The sequence below is a fragment of the Atractosteus spatula genome, chromosome 2 (genome assembly GCF_055471065.1).
Source record: "Atractosteus spatula isolate fAtrSpa1 chromosome 2, fAtrSpa1.hap1, whole genome shotgun sequence".
Taxonomy (NCBI): domain Eukaryota; kingdom Metazoa; phylum Chordata; class Actinopteri; order Semionotiformes; family Lepisosteidae; genus Atractosteus; species Atractosteus spatula.
In genome coordinates, this window is record NC_142707.1 from 11,311,631 (window position 1) to 11,335,979 (window position 24,349).

Here is a 24,349-nt window from a genome sequence, read left to right on the forward strand (position 1 = left end):
CACATGCAAGTAAGAGATTATCTTCAGGTATGGCAGTAAGACACCGTGTTGCTACAAGATTGTCATTCTGCTTCACACGTTGTGGTGGTATTATTTTGTTGGTGACAGACTAATTTTGCAAGGCATAAAAAACAATGATGAGTCTTTATTTGTTTTTAAACCAGACTATAAAAAGGCAGTGAACATGTCCTACAATTCCAAACTACAATTTCAGAACCTTTACTACAAGTTAATGTACACAAAAATTCATTTTAAAAAATCAATCTTAAATAAAGATTCTTCTGCATAATCAGTCTCCAACATTGTTTAATAGAGAAAAAGCAACAGAGACAGAATATTCACTAATCACAGAGAGAGTTAATCCAGTTAACCCTCTTATTTCTAGGAATAAATAAAAAATAAATAGAATTAAAGACTGCACAGTGAAGTGGAAAGTAAATTAAAAGCTTAGAAAGCATTACACAAAATGAAGCTAAAGAAAAGTTTTTTAAAACTACTTGGAAAAACATTCACACAAAACAACTATTCAACAAACGTGAGCTAACTAGCTGAAAATTTGATATAAAAGTGTCTATTATATAACTTTTTACAAATGTACATGCAATCCAGTTGCCAAAATTTAAAAGAATGCTTTGAAAACAGGTTATCTGAATACTTTCAATGTCATGTCAGAATTAACTATGAATTACAACAGAAAAGAAAAAGTATCTAAGCCTTCTCAACAAAAGTACATTGTAACCACTAGGTGGCAAACCACTACTGGCTAACACTTAAGGAGGTTCATTCGGCCATTACATTTGTAGGGTTACACACACCTCTTCAAGTTCATGTAAAAATAAAAACTAATCCTTGCTCTTTAAAATACTTTTAAGAGTAAATCAAGTCCTTATACATTCAAGAAACTCTAAAGGCACTGTATTTTTGTATTACTTTAAGAATATACACACACTCTTTGGAACAAATTAATTTCAGACATGCCTACCTCCAACTGCTTACTGCAGAAAAGGTTAAAGCAAATGAATATTACAAACCCTGTGATCTAGATTGCATTCTTTGATTTGTGCATTTTTCAAGAAAAAAAACACACAAAGGCAAAAATGTATACAATATGTAAACATGTATTTAAAAATAAATATATATATATCTTCACAGTAGCTCCTACAGCTGAACATTTTAACTGTAGTTCTAGAAAAAAACTTGAGATGAATCTCCAGTTCTGTCAAGTACCATCAGAGGTAAAATGTGGTGGGGAATTACCCCATAAACCAGTGATGTAACAGCTCAGTGCAACAGATGAAATGTCTACCAACCACAGCAGGACAGAACCAAGAACACCTTCTATGTTCAGACTAGAGGAGTACCACTGTCCTCAGGAGAGCTGAAGTGTTCCCCTCTCTTGCACCTTTCGATCACTAAGACTTACAGCTCAAATAATGGAAGATGGGCCCTACGGGCCTTGGCAACACTGACTTAAGTCATTGTATTGCCTTTGGCAATCCTTGCAAAAATCTTTGCATAGGTGTTACAAAGCAAAAAAAAATCTTTATTCATTTTCATTGTTAAGCTTATAATAGTTAATTTCAACCACTTTCTGGATGATATTTTCAGCATCATGTCTATGACCTAATTCCAGTAAAGCATTAAGCAATAGTTCAATAGAAGCATCTTTCCCTTTGTCTTGCTGCCAGCCAGTAAGGAGTTGATAAAATTGTTCATCCACATCGGCAGGAAAATTTTTTTCAGCTTTAAGAATATCATTGTCCTTAACACCAATATGTCTCAGGAATTTCTTCCTATCTTTCACTCCCACTTGATCTGTGAAGATCACAAAGCTCTTCTTCAGGGACTCTGACACTGTAAAGAAATGAGGCACAAGAGCAATAAGAGACTGGAAAGAGGAGAGATTATTTTAGAGATCTTTTTTTATATTCCACTAGAAATCACCTACACAAAAGGATATAGGACTCCAGCAAGTGCAACTTCATAATTCTGGAGATTTTACAATGTCCAAGAAATAGAACTTATAGGTCACTAAAACACTAGAATATCTTTTGGGGAGTGGACACCATTTTGATATAAGGTAGGACAAAAATATAAGATTCAGACAATTCTAGAACTTAGAATATTGATTGTTCCTGTTGTTAAAAAATGCTCCTAGTAAATTATTGGGCACTTGCAAAGAATTTGATAATACAGATGCAACCTGGGGTTGCAAAAGTATAAGGGTACAAAAAACATTGAATAATATCCATGTCTGATTAACTGCAAGCTTTTAATGCATACATGTACACTGCTAATGGAGCCAGTGCTTACACAGAAAATGATCAAAATCTAATTTCAGTTCCTTCTGTTTAACAGTAGGCCTAACAGAAAAAATATACACTTCCAAATCTTAGAGTACTGACCCACATTCAAGCTAATCAGTCACATTACAACCAGAAAACATGCACTGAAATTATTGCTCTACTTACCTTCTAAAGGAATAAGAGTATTTTCATTTATAGCACGACCCTGCAAAAACAGAAGAGATATTATTCAACAAACTGAAAAAATCTCTTGTTTGTACAGTCTAATAGAATCCTAGACCTGACAGTTTAGAATCATCCCTAAATAAATTAGACAGACAATTCCTATACTAATAACATCTTTTCATCTATAAAAATAAAAGGTAGTTCTTCTTCAGTTCACCCACACACATTACTAGTTTACTAAATCTTAAAGGTTATGTTCACCGACAGAAAACCCTCAACCTCTATCAACACCATTACAACTGCTTCCTTGATCAAATTTAGGGTTTTGTACACTTATTGGATACCTTTTTTTAAAGATAAGATTTTAACTCATGAAAGCAAGGGGAAGAAAAAGTACTGTAATCTACTAAGCTCAATGGACAGAAGCAGGGAGAATCAGCCCAAGTTACTGCAGGATTCTGGCCAATCTTAGATGGGTGTATGGTATGTGGTTAAACTGCTGAGCCTATCTATGCCAACACAGCAGGCACAGAACCAACAGCTCGAAAGAAGCTGATGAACTACAAACTGACATACACTAAATATATAAACAACGTTAATCTCTATTAAAAGATACTCTACAAATAAGCACATATCGATCCACTGTCTTGAACAGCCCTTTTAGCATTTGTTCATTTCTCCAAACAAAAAATTATGAAACAGTTCACAGGTTTTTCCAAAGCACATGGAAGTTTTGAACTATGGGTTAACTAATATGAATCTTTGGCTAACAACTTTTCATTCTAGGTTAGTTCTAGCTAGTAGAACAAAGGTCAAGGTTTTGTCTATCGTTCATTATTTGGGCCTAAAAAGGTAGCAATGCAAAGTACTACTTTTAAGAATAGCATGTTGTATATTCATGCCAACTACGGTAGCTACTCAAATGTCAAGGTTTGATGAAAGCCATATTGCTCTAATGTATCATTATATTAAAGTTCAGGTTTAAACTAATGCTGCATGTCACTGCCCATATTGATGTCATTCAGGATCATTGTGACTGTAGTGCTTTCTAAATGTGTGCTGCTATAGAAGGGATAATTATGTCTTATATACAGTAATATTGCTCTTACCCCAGCCACGTCCTGTCTCTGTGTTGGAGGGCTGTGTCGAGGGGTGCTGCTACTGCAGGCGCTACTGGGCAATCCTGCCAGACTGGTCTGTGAGGAGTTAGCGGTGTTGGACAGGCTGTCTCCTAAGCCCCTGTCCTCATCGTCAATGCCCGTGCGCGTGGCGCCAGCCAAGCGCTCATTCTGCAGCAACGGCTCGCCCTCACTGACGCATCGTTGCTGCTCTGTCCCTGCATTCAAGCTGTTCTGCCTCTCTTCCACTGAGCCCTGACCTGCGCCATCCTAAACAAAAAAGGACAGGAGTTTCAAAACGACCGAAACATGCGCTGCCCTCCAGATGAATGCATACCCCTGACGAAATCAGCACAAAAAAGATTAAATGATTTGGATATCTTGCTTCACAATTCCTAAAAACACTATAAATATTACTATATAACACTGCACAGAGCAAAGCCATTATTTGTTTATAATTAATCTGAGTACACATGCATTCACAACACTGCAGAGAGTATTTTGTAAATTATCCTAATTTCAGACTGTCCACACTCCCCCAACTAACTTGTGGAGGTCAATGGCCAATAGCCTGCAGGCTTCAGAGAGCTCTCTCACATTAATGATAATGCTTCTGCTACTGAGTGTCTTCTGTGTGTTACTTCCTTTTATACTCCAGTTAAAAGGGAAACTTTCAGTTGTTTCTGTACAGCTCCACTGTACTTCCAAAGCACAGGAAGATATTGTACATTTATATTTTTACTTATGCGAAAACAAAAGTGCAAATAATCATAACCCTGGTGTTTTCTGGAACTCAATAATGACATCTGACTTCACTCTTTTTTGAGAATGTTACATTGAGTTATAGACTGGATAATGTTTTGTTCTTTTTCCTTCAGGTGCATTAATAAATCTAGAGGGCACCATACCATAAATGCAATCTAAACCATTTTTTTTTTGCTTGAGTTGAAATGATCAAATACAGCTGAACATGCCAATGTTCGGCCCACTTCTGATCTGAGAAACACGAATGCTGAAAACATCACAGCAATTATGAAATTAGTATAACATACTGTACATTGGAATATTTTTGTGCTTTTTTCCCTAAAGTTTATTTTGAATGTATCTCTCTATGAATAACAGAAGTAGAAACAGGTTTTCACATGCAGGCAATGGAAATCTTCACTGTAATAGAGAGCTAACTAATTCCAGATTACCATACACTTTCCATTTTTATCAATGTGTATAAGCTCATTTTTCTTATTTCTATGCCATGTGCTGGAAAACTCCGTGGAGTTCTTAGATTTGAAGAAATGTTAAAACTGCAATATAATGTATACGCACTTTTCAAGAAATTCAAAAGTACAGTAGTGCACATGTAACGCAGCGAAGCAAAACCACAGCCGTTTTCTGTCAACCGTATCCAACAGACTTTGCAACACATTAAAATAATGTTTATATGAGAATCAAGGAAAACTTACTATTGGTATCTTCACATCACTTGGCTGGCTGGAGCAACCTGGAATATAGAATGAGGAATTTCCATTATGTGTGCTGAAACTGCACTCAAGGAGAAAGGAAGGAATTTGTGTACAAACTAACCATGCATACAGCTTATGAGTTGTTTTCCCAGGGAAATGTCACATAAAGCTTTACATGCACAAAGAGACATCATGAAAGCCACAGCTGCCATTGAACTTTTTCCATTAAACTCTTGAAAGTGCAGTGTTAAGCCAATTTAATAAATCTGTGTCTCGCAAACACCTTGTGGCTGCCCACTTGGTTTTCTTTTGTTTCTTTTCTGATCTCACACAAGATGTTTTACATGTGACTGTAGATGACATTTTACATTGCTACAATTCAAACTCAGTCTACGTTTTAAAATGTGTAATACTTTTACAGCATGAACAAGTGCAAAGAAATTCGTTAAAAAGCATTTTTTGTTCTTTTTATAGTCGCTGCTCAGGCCTTTCATGGGGGGGGGGGAAGAAAATCGACAAAAAGATTAGCAACAAAATTCAAATGTCAAATGATGAGCAGCGGCAGATGTCAGGATTCCCTTCCCTATATCAGTCTTGGTTCTATTGCGATGTTACTCACCAGGACCTGGATTAAGATTACATTTCCTCCTCTTCCACAAAACAAGAGAAATCGCAAGTACAATCCCAATGATAATTACAATCACAATGGTGATCACTGTTTCAAAACAAAAATGGAACATGTTAAGAGTGCATCAGAATCTCTTTGATAGCATATCACATCAATCATTCATTTAAATACCTTGCACCACTTTTATTAAATCTGGAGCATTTACATGAAAAAAAAAATCACTCTGCTGAATGCATTAACTATTATGTTGCATCATTTGAAACAAGTTTACATTTTTACACTACTGTGTAGTTTTACCATCAGAGAAATTATCAGTACAAATTTCCTTCAGAATTAATAAAATCCAAATATTGTTAGCAAATTAGCATTTAATGATATAATTAAATTAGCATTGCAGAAATAGGTATAAATCAGCCCTGATTTACACGGATTATGAAAGGGAACTGGTTTACTTTTAAAGGACTGAAATAACTGCAATACAAGCAGCATGTGAGAAAGAGGAAAGAAGTTCCGCACACACGTAAAGGTGTCGAAGTCAGGTCTCCAAACTTTGTGTCACTTGAATTTAAAGATTGGCATCCAAGTACTCTTTATCTCTCAAGGACCAGGGGCCTCTTAAACAGATCACTTGCATGCGTCATTAGTAGCTGACAAGTGGCCCTTGAGAGACAAAGTACTCTTATTTGGAAATATCCCATAATGGTGTTTTAATTGTGCCCCTACACAACTACCCCTGCTGATTCTTGGGATATCAGAAAACCCTGATCTAAGTAAAAAACATCTTTGGGCTCCAGGAGAACAACTCCAAGTTAACAGCGAATAGATGTAGACAAACTTAGCAACCATTGAAAAGGATAACTATAACATCTAGTATCACAATGGAAAGAGGAAAAATTAGTAAAGGTGTATCGTCTCCAACCAATGACAGCATAAAACTGCCTTAGCCATGTGAAGTATACCTGTTCCTGCGCTGGTAGCAGCTTTGTCAGTATTACCTAGTCTTGGTTTCTCTGTGGCAGGTGACAGCTTCACACACACAGTGTCTGCAGTAGCATTACAACTGTGCACTTCAGCCATTTCCTCTTTACACCTGGAAATAAAAGAAAATGTGAAATGTAACAGAAACCCACGAGGAAATTCCATTGTTTTTCTTTTTAATTTTCACGGATTCAACTATTTTGGTCCATAGTGTCAGACCATCATTTTTTATTACATGAACCCGTTGATATTTGAACAGGCCACTATAGAACCACTTCACAGCTAATCTGTCCTGTACAGATGAACTAAAGAAACACTACTGAACAAAAGTAGCACTTACTGTAAGTTACTCTTTAAGTGACCATGTCTGCCTTACTGATATCTATGAGCAACAATGAAAATATGCAGGAGAATGAGGGTAGTCAATAATAATTGTGACAGATTGAGATATACATTACGGAAAGCATTGTCAAAGCAATTGTTTTAATGCCTTTGTACATAAATGTCTAGTTTCCTTTTAAAACGCGGAACCAGAGAGGATAAAATGACATCATCAGGTTTTCCTGAAAGGGCTCATTAAAGCCCGCCAGTGCCCACGAGGTCGACGTGGGGAGCTGCTGCACGCCTGCCTACCTGGAGCACCTCTTGCAGACCTCGCAGGCCTCCTCCGGACGGCAGAAGTAGCCAGGCTTGCACTGACACCGCCGATTCTGCACAGTGGTGCAGGGAACCGTCTCCACTTGGTCTGCAGACAGAAAGGCTAGGTTAGGCTCGGCTGCCCCTTACCTAAAAGGGTTGCTACTGTACAAGAATTTGACCAAACCTTACAAATAGGTTTTTCCTGTAAAAAAGTTCATTTGCGGAGATATTATCTCAACAGTTACTTATCTGGTGTGCTTGGGGAGCCTTTTTATTTCACTTTTGCTTTATATATTACATGGTTTTAACACCAAAAGCACCATATTGTTGTATTGCTGGTTTCAACCAAGATGTAGAGAGACTTGTAAACTATGCTTTAACTTGCAGGAGATCGGCATATAATGTATAAATGTTTCACAATCACGCATCACTGCTGTTGTTTAGCAGACTGACATTTGATAAATACCTCATATAAGGTAATAAAAACATGTTTTCAAAATATTACATATTATTCCCTTTGTTTACCACCTAAACTGAAATATTGACTGCTTTTCTACTCTAAAAATATAATTACAATGTAAATGATTATTTCCATATACTTCCACTTCAAAATGAGGCTGAAAAGCACGTAACAAAGCATAATCTAATAACATTTAAGTTAATACACCATTGCAAAGGACTTCATTCTGCCCCCCCAAAAAAAGTGAAAAGTTGCCCAGAGCCTTTTTAACACCCTTCATTTTATGCTTTTAAATATAAAAAGACTTGTACATATGGATACACACTAACAGAAACAAAAGCACTATGCAGTGTGTGCAGAAAAGGATACTACACATTTAGCTAGCATAATTACCCACACCACTGCATGTTTACACAGGCTAATCTAGTGCTTTACATGTCTATGGATTAATGATTATGTACTCGAATTATGCAAAAAAAAATTGTAAGCCGTAAACTGACAAATTGCAGCAAAAAGAACCAACAGTACATCAAGCACAACATTCAGAATCCTCCAACAAACCAGGCTTCACCTTGTCTGACAAAAATGCAGAGCCTCAGATTGTGACCTAACAAGGGTGTGGCAAATTCTAAGCATGGCTGAAAAGCCTACTCATGCCACACTTGAACCTTTGACTCCACTGACTCACTCAACATAATCTAAAACAGACTGCAGTTTGCTTAATTTATTGTTTAAAAGAGCACATTTTTGAATTACTTGACACTGAAACAATCTTTCCACTTTTTAACCAAATTTGTCTTCAGACTAACCAGCCTAAAACAACCACAGATGTTCTCCAAGGCCTGTTGTCAGCCTGGCTGGATCTCTTTGCGCTGCAAATCGAAAGCTGTTCTGTCTAAGGTTCAGTTCTGCATGTGTTTAAACAGAGGCCAGGTGAAGATACTGTGCCTCCATCCCAGAGGGGGGGGGGGAAAGGTTTCCAATTGATTAAGAATGACTTAAGTGTCTGCTCCGTACTTCTTTCTCACAGTGTATAGGGAAATCTTTTTTTCCTCCTCACCGGATGGACTCATGGGACAGAGGGCGGTGAGTCATCTTTATGGTAAGGGAACCTTATCAATTTTTTTTTAATCTTGAACTCAACCTGAGCAAACGGACTCGACAGGGATCTGATGGTGCGCACGTCTCCCACCACAAGCACGACGGAACTCTGGTTTGGCAGCGTGGTACCTGAACGACACCGAGAACAGTGGATGCAGCGCTTCAGTCCGTTGGCGTGCTCGGTGTAGTCCTTGCCGCCAGCGCAGGCCTCGCACTGTCCGTACGTGGAGGGGCTCGTGCATGGCGACTTCACATATTGCCCTGCAGGGAGAGAGCGTGCTCAAACACATGTCCAGCATATTTTTGTCTATATACAGTATAATAAAGAAAAAAACAGTGCTGTAAGGGGATGAGGTGCATCACTTTTATTGAAATCAAAATAAAAACCTGTAAGTGCACTTAAAAGAAAAACCTACATCTATGTATTGAAACTTAAAGAAATTAATCCATATTATGTTAGTATTAATGGGTACTTGTAAACCAAATACGTTTTGCACTTAAAATAAATCAAACTACAGGACACAAGGCAAGATTTTTCTATGGTCCTTAATTACCATGATCCCTAGTTAACAATTAGCGTTTTATAATTATATATAAATTTTCAAACTGGTGATCAAGTTTTACATTTCACATTGGTAAACGGTACTCATGATTCCCAGGTTTTACGGCAAAGCACTTGTATGTCTTTTCAACAGGAGACATATCCAGAAAGTAGAGGTGAAGTATTAGTTCAGTTTTCTTTAACAAAATGGCTTAAACCAGACTTGGGGGGAAAAAAAGCAGTCACAGCAACAGCATTAGATACTTTTATATTTGGTATTTAACTCTTTAAATACTGTATACAAATCCCAGCAAAGCAGCATTTCAGAATTTTTCCATTATGGCATTAAATTAGATAACAGAGTCCAATTTTCTATCCTTTGAACTGTTTTGAAACTAGTGAAGAAATGGCATATTAAAAAGTTTAGCTAAGCCTTGTAGAAGGAACTAATTAAAGCTGAATTCATTCCACAGTTATGGGTGCCCATGGTTTATTTGTTTAAATATGATGCACAAATATGGATCTGTATATTTTTAAAAAACTTTGAACGAACACCAGAAAAAAAAATTCACAAATAGAAAACCAGATTTTCTTACCAGCTTCACATTTTTTACAGCAGATTTGACCATCCAAGTATTCCTCCTCTTGGCAGACCTTCAGCTGAGCAGTTCTGTTACTAAAATCAGCTGCTGCATTCGTACGGGAAACCACCAGGAAGGTAACCTACAACAGAAAAAAAGATCACCGCAATCATGTAGCTTTACTAGAAATGCCTTTTCCTTCACATGCAGCTTGTGCTGCTTATTTAGAACTTGCATAAAATGCAACATACTGTACATGCAACGTCCCACATTTCTAACCACTTTATCCAGTACAGGGTCACAGGCAGTGCCGGCGCCAGGAGAAAAATCTGTAGGGGGGCGTCTGAAATCCAGAGAGGGGAGGTGATATTTCGGTTGAAACTGAGCCGCAGCAACTACCCAAGTCAAGTCTAGCAACCATGCCACCGATTAGCGCTTCATGACAGAAGAGATCGACGAGCAATCTGGGATTTAGCGACTAAGTACAGTTTCACGTTCATCAGCACTCTCACGGTTATTATAGACTGGAGCGACAAAATGCCATATGCTTTCATTTTTGCAGCTATATCGACGGGAATGGGGTTCTGAATTGTTAAGAAAAAAAGTTGTAAAACCTACAGAAAGCACAAACTTCTATAGTAACTACAGGCCTAGTTATATAACGACTGTAAGTATAAGGATAAACTACTACAAGGAATCGGTGCACTAGAGCAAACGAGATCATAATAATGTTGACACCCAATAACATAGACACTATATAATATGTGCTGTTCCTGGACGGATAGCCCACCTGCACATCAAACAGTCCGATGTAGTAACTATGAATTTGGGGTTAGTGTATTTATCTAACCATTGACAAAGCACAACTATTTTTTAGGGTACAAGTTAAGCAAGCAAAAGCATTCAAAAATCCTTTTATCCAAAACGGAGGGGGCGGGACCGTTCAGTTGAGGGGGCGACACCCTCTTTTGCCCCCACCCATGAGACAGGGTCTAGTCACAGATTCGAAATCCTAGTTTTCTGTGCTTGGAATCTAAGCAATTGTTGTTAATTGGTTAAAGAACAATTAATTTAAAATGTTTTTGTAGCAATAATAGATTGAAAAACCACTTTGAAAATCAAAATATTACCAGTAGAAGCGGAAACAGATTTAAAAAAAAACTCACAAAAACCATGTCTGCTTGGAGAGACCCTTACAAAGTAACACCTTGCTCATGTGAGCAATTTACAGTCTGAAGCCGAAAACTACATACAAGCAGTTTCTATCGAAAACCTGCTTCAATTTTTTTAGCATTTCAAAAAGATGGCATTTTTTCTAAAATCATGAAAGCACATGCCTTTTTATTCCAAGCACAAAGCTTGGAAATCTTATACCCTGCTCGAGGCAGTACATCAAGTACATGCATGTAAGTGCAAAAGTGACAATGGATTTCACTTTGCAATTCCATCACTTAAAATCATCTTACACCAATTGATTACATATGCATATTACTGAACTGCAATCATTTTACACCAGGTCAATTAAAGTCAAAAAGTCAATTAAATCAATTCTGCTATCACTGAAATGTAATTGCCTTTTAACACTTTTATCACTCAGCATAATGTTAAGGAATGACTGAATGTTGATCTTGTTTAAAATACTATGCTATGGACTCCACTCTCAGTAAGCACTCATCCAATTTTTGTTACAAAACGCACAACATTTTAAGCTTCAATAAAAGTGTTAGAACACAATGAAAATGCATTCTGGTGTGAAGGGGGAGGGGGGTTTTATTTACTGTCAAGATCGCCAGTGCCAGTCCTTCACAGTAAAAGTTTCTAGAATTTGGCTACAAACCTGGTTTCTGTCAGGGGATTTCCTGCATTCTGTTCAAAGCGCTCGATTGCATCATTATTTCCAATGAGCAGGAACACCAGGAAGGGCCAATGAAACTACCGCTCCAGCAATCACCCCACTAAGATTTATCCAAACAAATCAAAGCCGAAAACCAAACTTTGTAAAGGAACGGCTTGAAGTAGAGGAATCTGGAAGCAGGACAAATTAACTCCCACATTCATGATCTCTAGTAATAAAATCTAGTCCAGTTTCATGCAGATGTTAATATGTAGCAGGAAAAAAAATCAGCACTTGGCTAAATATTGTGTAGGTTAAAAAAAAATCATTGCAAACGTGGTTTATTCTTCACAAAATGACTGGAGTGTTTCAGTATAGGCAAGTTTCAAGAGATGTACATGGACTGTTTTATGGAATTATTACACATTAAAAATGGAAAAAAAGGAATATTAAAAACAGCACATATCCTAACTAGAAGGCACCTTTCACATCTGCTCATGGGGTTTAAAGGAGCACTCCAACACTGTATTTCTCTATCCATATTAGAACTTTGCAGAGCTGTTACAGTAATAGGATTATGGGATGTTAGGTATAGGTTTATCTATATGCTACTGCTGTTGTATGAGGCATCCATTCTAATTTCAGTGGAAAAAGTTAATCATTTTCATTATACTGAAAAGAGTATACAACAAAATGAATACCGAGAAAACAAAAGTGACTAAAACAAAGATGCATAAACAGTGCATTTTGTATTTAGCATAGCCAAATGGCACCTTACTTAATCATGACGTCTCCCTAAGCAGAGTTTAGGCAGGTTAGAAACTGAGAATCTGAACTGATTTGACTTCCCTATAGACCTCATCATAGAGGTGGACACTGCAAATTAAGGTAAGATCTGGACAGCTGCATTAACACCGACAGCCACGCCCCTCAAGCCGCACCCCTGAAGAAACCTTTAGGGTTTCCAAGAACCTTTATTTTTTTTTAACATCAGGTTTGTCATCAGCAAACTTACTACATAAAAATGTAGTAAATCCGGAAAAGTCAGTTTTCAAGACTGACAGCAGGCTATACAGCTGGTTATATTCCACTTATTTTGCCCAGGACATTGCCCTCAGACACCTCTGTCATCACAGGTGAGCAGCACTAATGGGTGGAACACCACTTCTCCACCACCATCACTGCGAGACTTGCAGGCACCCAGCAAGTCACAGGAGCTGCAACAATATACATGAACAGCCACTGCCTGACTGACACACCCTCTACCCCAGTGTCATTGCCAGCCCTACTCAGGAATCCAGGTGGCAGTCAGCTAGTGACACAGCCCAGGCTCACACCAGGGATATACAAGGTCTCAGCCTGCACTCTGAACAAACACCTTAAGGGCTGAGCTTCTGGAAGCAAGTGCTTTGGTTTATGCTTTTCCATCCAGTTAGCAGATGGCATGATACTAAAAAAGTTAAACCATTTTATCATTTTATTAAGTGAGTAGTTATTAGCAATATTCAGTGTTACTTAGTCTATGAAATGCACCAGTTTTCTCCTTTTAATATTTCTCTGCATAGTAAAGTCCTTGTTTAGATGCTGATGTTTTATTTCGTGGTGCGTTTGATAATGGAAATGCCATTTCCGACTTGAAATGTTGATTAGCAGAAAAACTGTCCATTAGATTTTGTCAACTAATCAATGGCACGTGAAACTTTAATGTTCTGTTTGAAAGGAGTAGGTCTGTTTGTAGTCTTTCATCCATATTGCTAAAATTGTACAAGAAGAACAAAAACTCGTTCAGATGATGATAAATTTCCCTAAAAAGGGCTGTCTTTTGGGCGACAGAAAAACCAGCTGCTATACCATGCACAGGCCTGATCCTGACCTCTATCAGAAGCAGAGAGCAGGACATGCTCAACGTATAGGAACATAGACCAGGTGCTGATAGATCAAGAAGTCATGTTTCCTTTGGCTTAAAGTCTGACCAAGACCATTACCCCCTTTCATATTGTAATCATTCTTTTTCATACCTCAAATGACAAAGGCTACCTAAATAAGTGTCCTCATCACCACTGGCCTTAAGACAAAACTTTGTTAAATAAACTGTTCTTTATTATGCCTTCCATTCCTTCTACCTTGTTAATAATGCACTATTAACTATTAACATCATGAAAGGATATCTAAGGCTGTTTTCGCGGTATCACTAAAGGTAATGTGACTCATTAAGCAAACAAACATTGTGCAAGTTCGTCATCCTCTTCCTTTCACTGCATACCAAAGGAATTAAATGAGAGTCACGAGTTTTTATACACACACCCATTTACAGGAAGCCAACCGGTTCATCTAGAGCTGGGCGAGGATTTGCGGACAACAGGTAACTTTATAAAGCTCCCTGCGGCTTAGGAGCTTAGTACACATCCACCCCCTTGCCTTTAAAGGAAGAACTTGAGATTCTATGTACTAATGCAGTGTTGTTTGTACAAATCTGGCTCTCATGTTTATTCAAAATCTAGGACACATCAACTAACCTTTGCTCACTAATATTTTGTGCTTTCTAATTTCTCTACACACATCCTTAAGATTTCTGCACAAGTTATCTGAATATTTAACATTACACCTCTAGGGATTGCATTATTATAACATAAGGAAATACCTGAACATTTAAGAATGTTTAACGTCTCAAAGGGAAACCTTGGACTATTTTTATTGATTGTAAAAACAGGACAAAACTCAACCCATTCCATTTTGTTATAAATATGATGTCATAGAAGAGTCTGAGCTTCTGAACTCAGGTGAAGTAGTACAGAATACCCTTGCTTTAAAGAACCACTTAATGTGAACCACTTAATTCTGATAAAGGGGGGTTTTGGCCACAAAAGAGATGTCCATGTTGATGAATTGAGATCTCAAGCAAATATACTGGCCAAACATTAAAATGCATTTCAAAGGCAGCAACAGGAAGCTTGGGAGACTTTGTAAATGTATTGGTATTGTGAACAAAAGAACCTAAAGTGAAGCTTTGAGTGCACCCACTGAAGATACAGAACTGCTCTGTAAGAAACTGAATAAATTACTCCAAGATGTAGGCATCATATTAACCAAATGTACATTGCAAACATGACTGACTTTCTGGCTTTCGCTCCCAGAGAACACCCAAGCATACAACCACAAGACTTTTGTGCCAGAACGGAAAATCAGCAAGGAAAGAATCTCAGTATTATTGTGTGCACATGCTGATGGCTTACACCGATTGACACACGCAGCTGTCGCAAAGTCACAGTGGTCAAGGGTCCTCGAGGATACAACAGTAGTTTATTACCATTCCAAAATAAATCACAATTTTGTTTCTCAATATCAAGCTCAAAAAACACATCTATATATCTCGTTGGTAATTTAATCAACGGCCAATAATACCAGACTCCCCTTTCCCTGTATTAGGCCGGTAAAGTGAGGATATACTGTACTGTTATACAATACAGTATGTCTGTATAAACAATACAGTAATATGTAAATGCCTGTCTACACTGTGTATTTATACATCTAGAAAACTTTTTTTTTCATTTAAATGGGCGTTTTTCAGCTGAGAACGTCATTTGTGATTTATTTACCACTCCACAACAAAGGGCACACCTTCCCCCATTAGTCCATTAAGCCAAGGGTTTACTGTTACATTAGGCCTGGCTGAGACCACTATGCCAGCTACACAAGAGTTAGGAGGAGGTTTTATCCGGGCCTCCACATATGAATTGAAAGCCAAACAGTGGATTTAAGAAACTCTGCCACACCTTCACCTAACACTTTCCTTACAGCCTCCAAGTAATTAAATTTCCGGTCATTGGAATTTCAAGGTCTTCTTAAGCGCTGCTCCTCTAAAGATAAAAAAATGGCAAAACTGAATCAAGGAATCTTTATTACTGCCCAATTTATAGTACAAATCAATCAGACTAAAAATCCAATAAGCTGAATAAAATTAACCTTATTCTCTTTAGAATTACAATAACTCAAAATGGAAAAGAAAAGAACACAGGATAGTGCCTTCTAACATAGTTGCCCATATTAATTTGGACAGATTGCACTGCGCATTCTGTTAATATCTCACAAGCACTATAATGAACCACAGTGTTGTAATTATTCAGGTAAGGTGGAAACTCAAATTGGCAAAGGCATGACAACACCTTATTTGGGCAGATTCCAGCTCAGCAACACAGACTTTCAACTAAAAGAAAAGCTCCTGAAGTCCACAAAAGAATAAAACCCTTCCACCACCATAATAAATACTGATACCGACGTGTATGTCTCTATTCTCTCTAATAGCATCTCTGACATAAAAACAGGGATAACTCAATTTCCTTCATTTAAACTGTCAAGACTGAAGTCATGTTTTTTGGCACCTCCCATCAACTTTGTAAAGCCAATGCCTTTCATCTGTGGGTGGTACTGTACTCGGGCTTCAGTCTAAATTGAACAACTTGAGCGTGATATTTGATTCAGGCTTGACATTCGACTTACATGTGCAACACAGTCAAAACATCATTCTTTCACCTCAGAAATATCACCAGACTACGTCCTATGTTATCGCCAACTGCTGACCCGAATTGACATCTGTAATGCTCTGCTCACTGGAGTTTCTAAATCCACACTGAACAAACTCCAGTGTGTGCAAAACTAAGCAGCCAGAATCCTAAACAGGTCTAGTGCAAGTAATCACATTACTCCTATCCTAGAGTCCTTGCACTGGCTTCCTGTCAGGTTTTAACTGAAGTCAGGTCAACTTAAAAAATCCCCATGCTCACCTATAAGGCTCTGCATAGCTTGGTACCTCAATACCCGTCTGGGTTACTATCATTCTACTTCCCACCTCGCAACCTCTGCTCTTCTAATTCTGATCTCCTATCTGTCTCCCCAAGTCCATCTACACTCTATGGGTGACAGAGCCTTCTCCTGTTATGCCCTAAAGCTCAGGAACTATCCCTTAAGGATACCCGAGAGTCACCTTCCCTAAACTTTCAAATCTAGACTGAAAACCTTCTTCTTTAGAAGAGCCTTCACTTAACTGATTCTGTTACTTACCCCTTTGCTCCTACCGTATTCAGAAGCCCCATCTACTGTCTTCTCTCATTGTGTATTTTCATGGTGCATATCTTGTGCATTTTTTGTCGTCATTCTGTAAAGCACTTTGAGAAGCCACCTTTAACCATGCTATATAAAATAGTTTATTAATAATAGTTTTCAATGCACTGTGAAACTTTGGTAGGGACAGAAAAAGTCACCCAGGCGAAAAGAGTTGACAAATTAGGTTTTGAAAGTTAACAGAAGATAAAGCTTTCAGATGATTTACTGCTTGCCTCATCAATTCCCTGTGTGAAATAGCAGCATGAAGTGTGTTCAGGTAAGACAGAAGCACACTTTGGCAAATACATGACAACACCTAAATTGGGCAGATTCCAGCTCACTGACACAGACTCAACTAAAAAGTAAGCTCCTGAAATCCATAGAAGATGCGCCTTCTATCACCATAATAAATATTCCAATAAAAGCACATGCTACAAAGCTGGGAATTCAATCCAGCTTACAATGACTCGGCACATTGTCAGGCATGCTGAAAAATAGTTACCTGTTGCTAAGAAAGACAGGAAAATCTTGAACAATAGACTGAAGTTCAAGGTAGGGCCAAGTTGTATGTTGCAATAAGTAAATACAGCTGCAAAGACAGGTTATAAGCTTAGCTTGCTCTACTGCACTATTTGATGTTTTTGACCACTTAAGAGCGCCACATCTTCTCTCAAACCCCTCTGCAATGGAGCACTGTGCCCTTCTCTCTTAAGAATAAACTAAATCAACAGCAAACAATGCAGAGGATAACGGGTTAACCCATAAAAATTACAGAAAAAAAATCAACTGTTCTCTGCACTTTTGCAAACAATTAAGTACAGGGACTTTTTGAGGGGGAACTCCCTTGCCTATAAGAAATTCATTTGAGGTTTAAAAGGAATGAAGTACAGTATGTGTGCTGTTCAAGAGTCACTTGTATTTCTTTCTTATTTCTAAAACTTTAATGCATTGCACAAGCAAAGTATACAGCCTAGGAGAAACCAAAACCAATGGATTTTAACAGTACATACATTTTTCTTTTTAAAATTCTGAAACTTTACTGGCTGCCCTGGGGGAAACATAATACTACTGTTATAAGTAGGCTCATGCTTTTGTGCCCTGTGTCACATTTATAAAATACTCTGTCCTAGTGTGCAGTGGTAATTAAAATTAAATTAAAAATACATTGCTCCAATCTGTCTTGCTTTCAGACATTTGTGAAGACCTAACTTACCCCCTGCCCCTGCTTTGCCTGCTGCCAAAAGCAATGTTCCAAAATGCGACTCATTTCAACAGTCCAGCACTTAAGAGCATTACTGACGCTACACATCTTGCCAACATCTCTCAATAGCAGCACTACGCGGCTGGGGATCTATGGAGAATGCACTCAAGATAGATAAAGATATTCTCAACTTAAAATTTGAGTATCACAATATTTTGCGTAAGTGATGCATACAAAAATGCATGTAATCCAATAAAACCATCCTTATTCCCTCTCCCCCAATCCTGGCCATCAGCCTTTGTCATTTGGTGAGTTAAGAATGAGAGGCTCTCTGGTTCAATTAATGTGTAAGCTTTTATTTCCTATGTTAAGTACCTATTCTGCCAAAAAAATTTGACTGCCAGGGTTTGGGGATGTGAAAAAAATCTCACCGACATTTGTTTGAAGATTACATTGTGTAGCAGAAATAGCTCTCCCATGAAATCCGCAGAAACCCCTGAAACCTAAAACAGATGTCTTCTACAGTCTAAGAACTTCTATTGTTTCCTCGGGATAACTAAAAATTAGCAGAAAGACTGTATGTTTCCTTCATGCTCTGTGGTCTGACCACACACTGTGTTGCTGTGCAGTTCGGGCACACCTCTGAAACTCACCTCCAAGCTTGCTAAAATACCACTCCAGGTCCCACAGTGATAAAATTAATATGGTTCTAAAGATGGTGCACACTCAATGACACAATACAGAATTGTGGTTGGAGAAACCTACAAAAACACCACTGTAAAAACTGGTTTCACCACAGCATCATTCAAATAGGTGAAAGGCCAGTAGAGTTGTGTGAGGATGTTCTGTACTTTTTAAAGGAATAAAACATATAAAAAAGCAAATATATACACATGTACAAACAGATCTTTTTGACCTCCATGCAGTGGACAAAAATACTCAATGAAAATTAGATGTCATGCGACGTTTTATTTTTTCCAGCAAACTATAATACAGCATACAATACACTCAAAGTGTTCACTTTACATCCTCTTGTTCATCAGCAAATAATAAAAAATACTTAGCTACAGAATGACGATTGGAATTTCACTGCTAGAACGCATTTTAAAATGTTTTATTCTACAATATATACACCTAAAAAAAATGCAAAATTACAGAATTTTCCGTGATAATTCAACTCCACTGTATAAACTGTGTTCAATTATGACTGCAGTACAGCAATCAAGAAATCCTAAAACTGGCTAAATTCTTGGTCCTAGACAGATATCTTAGCTAAATTCTATTCTGAGCCTGTACCATCCAGCCTCCCTCAGGTGCAATTGGTGAAGCGATGTGAAAACTGTTTAACCAATTTGCTTATACACATCACTCATTTAGGTACTGCACTGCAATGGTGGGTGAAGTGGGTCCTAATCCTATATGTGAAATGCACTATATTATCATCTGAAAGAAGACACTTCCTAGAATCTAGTGTAGGAGAACACCATAACCTTTATAAACCAGCAATTTCAGAAAACCAGGGATAAATGAAAGTGTGATCACTTAATTTATCCCTGGTTAAATTAAACAAAGGAGGAGGAGGAGACTGTGGATGGTGGTACTAAATAAAGTAGGAGCAGAGGGGTAAAGAATGGAACCAGTTAAGTAAAGGACCTTCTAAAGAAGAAGGTTTTGAGTCTGGATTTGAAGGAGTTCAGAGAAGGTGACTCTCTGATATCCTTGGGGAGAGAGTTCCAGAGCTTGGGGGCATATCAGGAGAAGGCCCTGTCACCCATAGAATGTAGACGGGCTTGGGGGACAGTAAGGAGAGCAGAATTAGAAGATCGAAGGGTGTGAGGTGGCGAGTAGGGCGATAATGGTTCAGATAGGTACCGAGGTGCCAAGCCATGCAGGTGAGCATGAGGATTTTAAAATCCACATGGAATTTGACAGGAAACCAGTGCAAGGACTCCAGGATAGGATTTGAAATCTGAATGCCTTTTAGCCTAGGGACCAGTCATACCTTAATAGTTGAACTGATAAATTACAAGTGTGCACATTTTGAAATACTTGATTCATGGTGACCTAGGAAGACTACCTGGGCTAGAGATCCCAGGTCTAGTGCCTCCTTTCCAAACAGTTCCAAAGAACTCTCATGTAACCTTATGACCTTATTTCTTATTCTTATGATCCACAAGCCGAGAGGTACTGTAACACCAGTTACTAATAACTGAGTTTTCTAGCCAGCTTGTCATTCTGACAACTACATGTAACTTGGAAGATTTACTGCTCTGATGTTGACAAAGGCGTCAACCAATACAAAGCAGTCAGTCATCTTGATAATGTTAAAAAACTGGCTTCTGGGGCACTTTTTCGGGCATGAAAAATGGATAAATACAAGGTTTCCACCTTAGTTATTGAGTTTGACAAATCCCTGCTACAGAACTGATGCCTTCCGACACCTTTACTGTTGTATTCGGCGGTTCAAGCACCCACAAAGTCTGACAGTACTCTCTGAACAAATGATTCTGTGAAAACTATTCTTACTTCTTTTTTCTTGAAAGTAAGCTTGAGATGCTGCTCTGGGCAGTGCTCACACTGGTAACGTACTTTTGCAAAACATGAAATCAGCACTTCCGCACGATAAAGCATTAGTTCATTTACCATCCTTTTAGGAATGTTGTGCTTCTCTGGAGCCCTCTCGGCAATGTTTTTAATTATGTGGACTAATGTCATTTCATGGAACGTTTCAATATTAGCATGGTTCTTAATCCTGTTTAACAATACTCCGCCGCTGAAACTTCCTTTGCTAAAGACACAACCTAGAGGTGCAGGAGCCCTGTGGAAACTGTGGAAATGCCTTGGGTGGGGTTTCTCAACTGCCTACGTCACCGATAACAGCATCCCATCACCAAACTGCTACTTTCACAAGAGCCGACACCTGCATGTGAAGGAATTCAAAACTCTTCCAGAATGTCATAAGAGAAAAGAATATTTACTGGTGTGTTACGTTAATGGCGACAAAGTCTCAGGGGTATATACATCCAAAATGTCTTCTTTTTGCCTTTATCACAAGTCAACTTAGTTATCATCATCACTTTCACTATTCATGTTCGGCTGAACTGGAACACTTTAGCGCATGGATGGTTACTGAAAGGCACTTGGATTCTTATTTTTACACAAAGCTAAAACAAACTACCCAATACCAGAGTTTGCGAGCGTGGTGTTTTGACATTATAAAATTATTCAGCAATGTGCTTACAGTACACAGAGGGTTTTATACTTCTGATGCAACTAGAAACATATCTAATATTTTATACAGTAAGTGGTTGCATCAGTAATAATAAAAGAAAAACAGCAATTATTAACATTGGTGTCAAACTGCAAGCATTTAATCCTGGAGAAAAAATGGCACCACAACCCTAACATCTCAGGCCGGAGACCTGCCTACCTACGCATCAGTGAAAGGTATTATTGATAGGAAAATAAATTTAACGATTTCTAACGATGATGAATATATTAAAAAGAAAAAGAAAACAGTTCATTTATGGATTTGTGTACTGTTTATCGCGCATATACATGCTGCACTCCAGATATAAGGGCACCAAGTTAATAAAATCGTTGTCTCGATATTATACAAACTGTTAAAAGTCAGAATGTATAACTGATATTCTACGATGTTAAATTACTTATAACAACAATCTGAAAACCTTGACTGCTTATATGCTTATCGACTTTATACCGCCGGGTAAGCAGCATCAAGCACATATGAGTGTAATGCAGTAAGAAGCTAAATTATTTTACATAATATATTTTGCAGTGCAAGATCTGAAAAACGCCGCAAAAACTAAATTCAACACTTAAAAAAGACATCCCAGCAGAATTATCGGGATCGCCACCGGTATGCCGCAGTAACGTTATCACGCCTGCAAAATACTGATAAAAGCAAGTCGGGACATGCCCGACATTTTTAAAAATAAGTCTAAAATTGCTAGATGTATTTTCATTGTAATACACGTCGTTTTAGAAATTATTTAGGATAACCTACAACATTGTGGAACCCTCCCCAAAAGGTTTGGGCGCACCTGCTAGCAAGAAGTATCAAAAGTCGTTCTCAAAAGTAAGGAAAAACGCTTCTCTCAGAAATGTGGTGTCCGGTAGTCGAGAATATGTAACTGACATTATAGTAAAAATTACAAAGTGGCTAAAAAATAATTTGATTTTTTTTATTTTTCTAATGAATGCATTGGTAAATTAATCTATAACCTACATCTTGTGCAATGCCGAGGTATTAAAAGTGCGATATATAATTTTGAAATCAGAGTTCATTTTAAATAATTTTCGCGATGCTTTAGTTGTTGCTGGGTAGTAGTAGTAGTAGTAGTAGTAGTAGTAGTAGAGGGTTTTGATGCAAAAAAAAACCGCACAGGTGAAGGTTGTGGTGGGTAGCACCCGTTCCCAAGCTTAGTTTAACCCCTGACCTGGAGAACTACAGACTAGTAAATCACCCTATATCTTAAAAAGATTTGAACAATTCACTTAGCAATGACAAACCATGGTCCTTGAAAGCTATAGGACTTTACAACTTATTTGAAGACGTCACCCCTTTTACTACTCAAAACCGTATCTGTAAGTTGATCCGAATATGAAGCAAACACGCCTAATTACTTACATTCCTATCTCAGGTTTTCTTTATTATGTATGACTAAAGAAGGGGATGATCTGAACTTGCGATACCACTCGCTAACCTGAGTAAAATGACCGAATCGTCCCTTCAAAGGTCGTGTTCGTTAAAACAGTAAGGGCTTCGCGAAAAGTTACATCAGTTTTAAAACAAAGTTCTAACACCAGTAACAGAACTAGAAAGAAACGTGTCGGGCATGTTCTGCTGCCAGACTTCAACTACAAAAAAAAAAAACAACAAACAAACTTTAACATCAGCCAAAACAAAAACATAAAAAAATAAACAAACCAAATCGGCGTCAGCGGCGTTAAAACACGTTAAACTATTTAAAACATAAAATCTTACCAATTGAAAGATCAAGGCTGTCATTTTGCTCATTCGTCCAGAGGTTTCAAAAAATCATGCTTCCATATAATAAAAAAGTCCTCTAATGAAAACAGTCCGGTGATTCCAGTTTGTGCCCCCCAAACTAGACATATAAATAACACTAACGAAATTAATCATACAACTTCAAACACCTCAGCTACGTTCCCCTGTTAAATCCCGATTGAAAGAATTTCTGGGCTTGAGTCTGAAAAACTGGCAGACACGTCTATATATGGGGAGGGACTTGTTACAACAGCGGAATGCAAGTAAGACTTATTATAACTCCGCCTCTTTAATATCGAAAAATAAAGAAAATATTGTAATACAGTACATACTCTCTACACTACCTTATATGTTATGCAATATAAATAACATATTATGTTAATTGAAAGCTACTCCCCCCCCCACATTTTTTAGAATTATGGTACATGCCCTAGCTTCCGGCTGTCCTGTTGAAACTAGTTTCTTCACTTTTTGAGCCGGAATCCCGGCAAATTTTAACCTTGCGAGAATTTTAATGGATAGTACAGCTTTTCGCTCTCAGCAATGTTAAGATTTCTGTCATGCTAAAATGCTAACCAATATCTGCCCCCAAAACTGCTGCATACTTAAAAAGCGCTGATTGAGCATACTTAGTTGTTTTTCAGGAATATTTCTGACACATTGAAGAAGATCAAGTTCAGAAAATGCAAAACATCAACATAAGTTTACAGTTTCTGTGTTTGTGTTTTTTGTTGGGGTGGGGTGTACTTTTTTCCCATTTAGGAAAGAAAATAGGAAGTTCGACAATGCAACAACAGGGCAAGTTTAAGTAACTTGAGGACTTGAAAAGTGTGGCCATATTCAGGAACTAATTTATTTGTGCATAACAAAAACTATCAGACTGAAATAGTTTACACAAACATACCCAGGGGGAAACAGCTTACTACCACAGGAGCTAGCGTTACTGAAAACAAGCAAATGTCACAGTACACAGGATCTTTTATTCCTTAAGGAAGCTAGCAATCAAACGACTATTATGTTTAGTATTAAAAAAAAACAAGGCATTACGCTAAACTGAAAACAAGCAATTTCTCATCCACTCTCGAAATGAAGAATGTGTAAAACCATGAAAATGTAACCTATATAGATGTTTAACAGTAAATGTATGCAAAGCAATAGAGTCAAAACTCTTTAATGGCCGAAGTGGAGGATTATGTAGTTACACT

General features: G+C 37.8%; 1 protein-coding gene across 2 annotated transcripts; it reads right to left on the minus strand.

The window, feature by feature from the left end:
• Positions 1-292: 292 nt before the first annotated feature.
• Positions 293-23,334, minus strand: tnfrsfa (tumor necrosis factor receptor superfamily, member a). Of its 2 annotated transcripts, none has more exons than XM_088930931.1 (10): positions 23,121-23,334; positions 9,993-10,119; positions 8,985-9,116; positions 7,289-7,400; positions 6,673-6,767; positions 5,669-5,764; positions 5,050-5,087; positions 3,581-3,859; positions 2,472-2,511; positions 293-1,854 (listed from the first exon to the last, which is right to left on the minus strand). In XM_088930931.1, exons 1-10 carry the CDS (start codon positions 23,151-23,153, stop codon positions 1,544-1,546), a joined length of 1,263 nt encoding a protein of 420 aa, XP_088787057.1. In that variant the 5' UTR covers positions 23,154-23,334; the 3' UTR covers positions 293-1,543. The 2 variants fall into 2 exon arrangements, with proteins under 2 accessions (XP_088787057.1, XP_088787048.1); XM_088930922.1 differs by having other exon boundaries at positions 6,637-6,767; positions 23,121-23,319.
• Between the last annotated feature and the right edge of the window lie 1,015 nt (positions 23,335-24,349).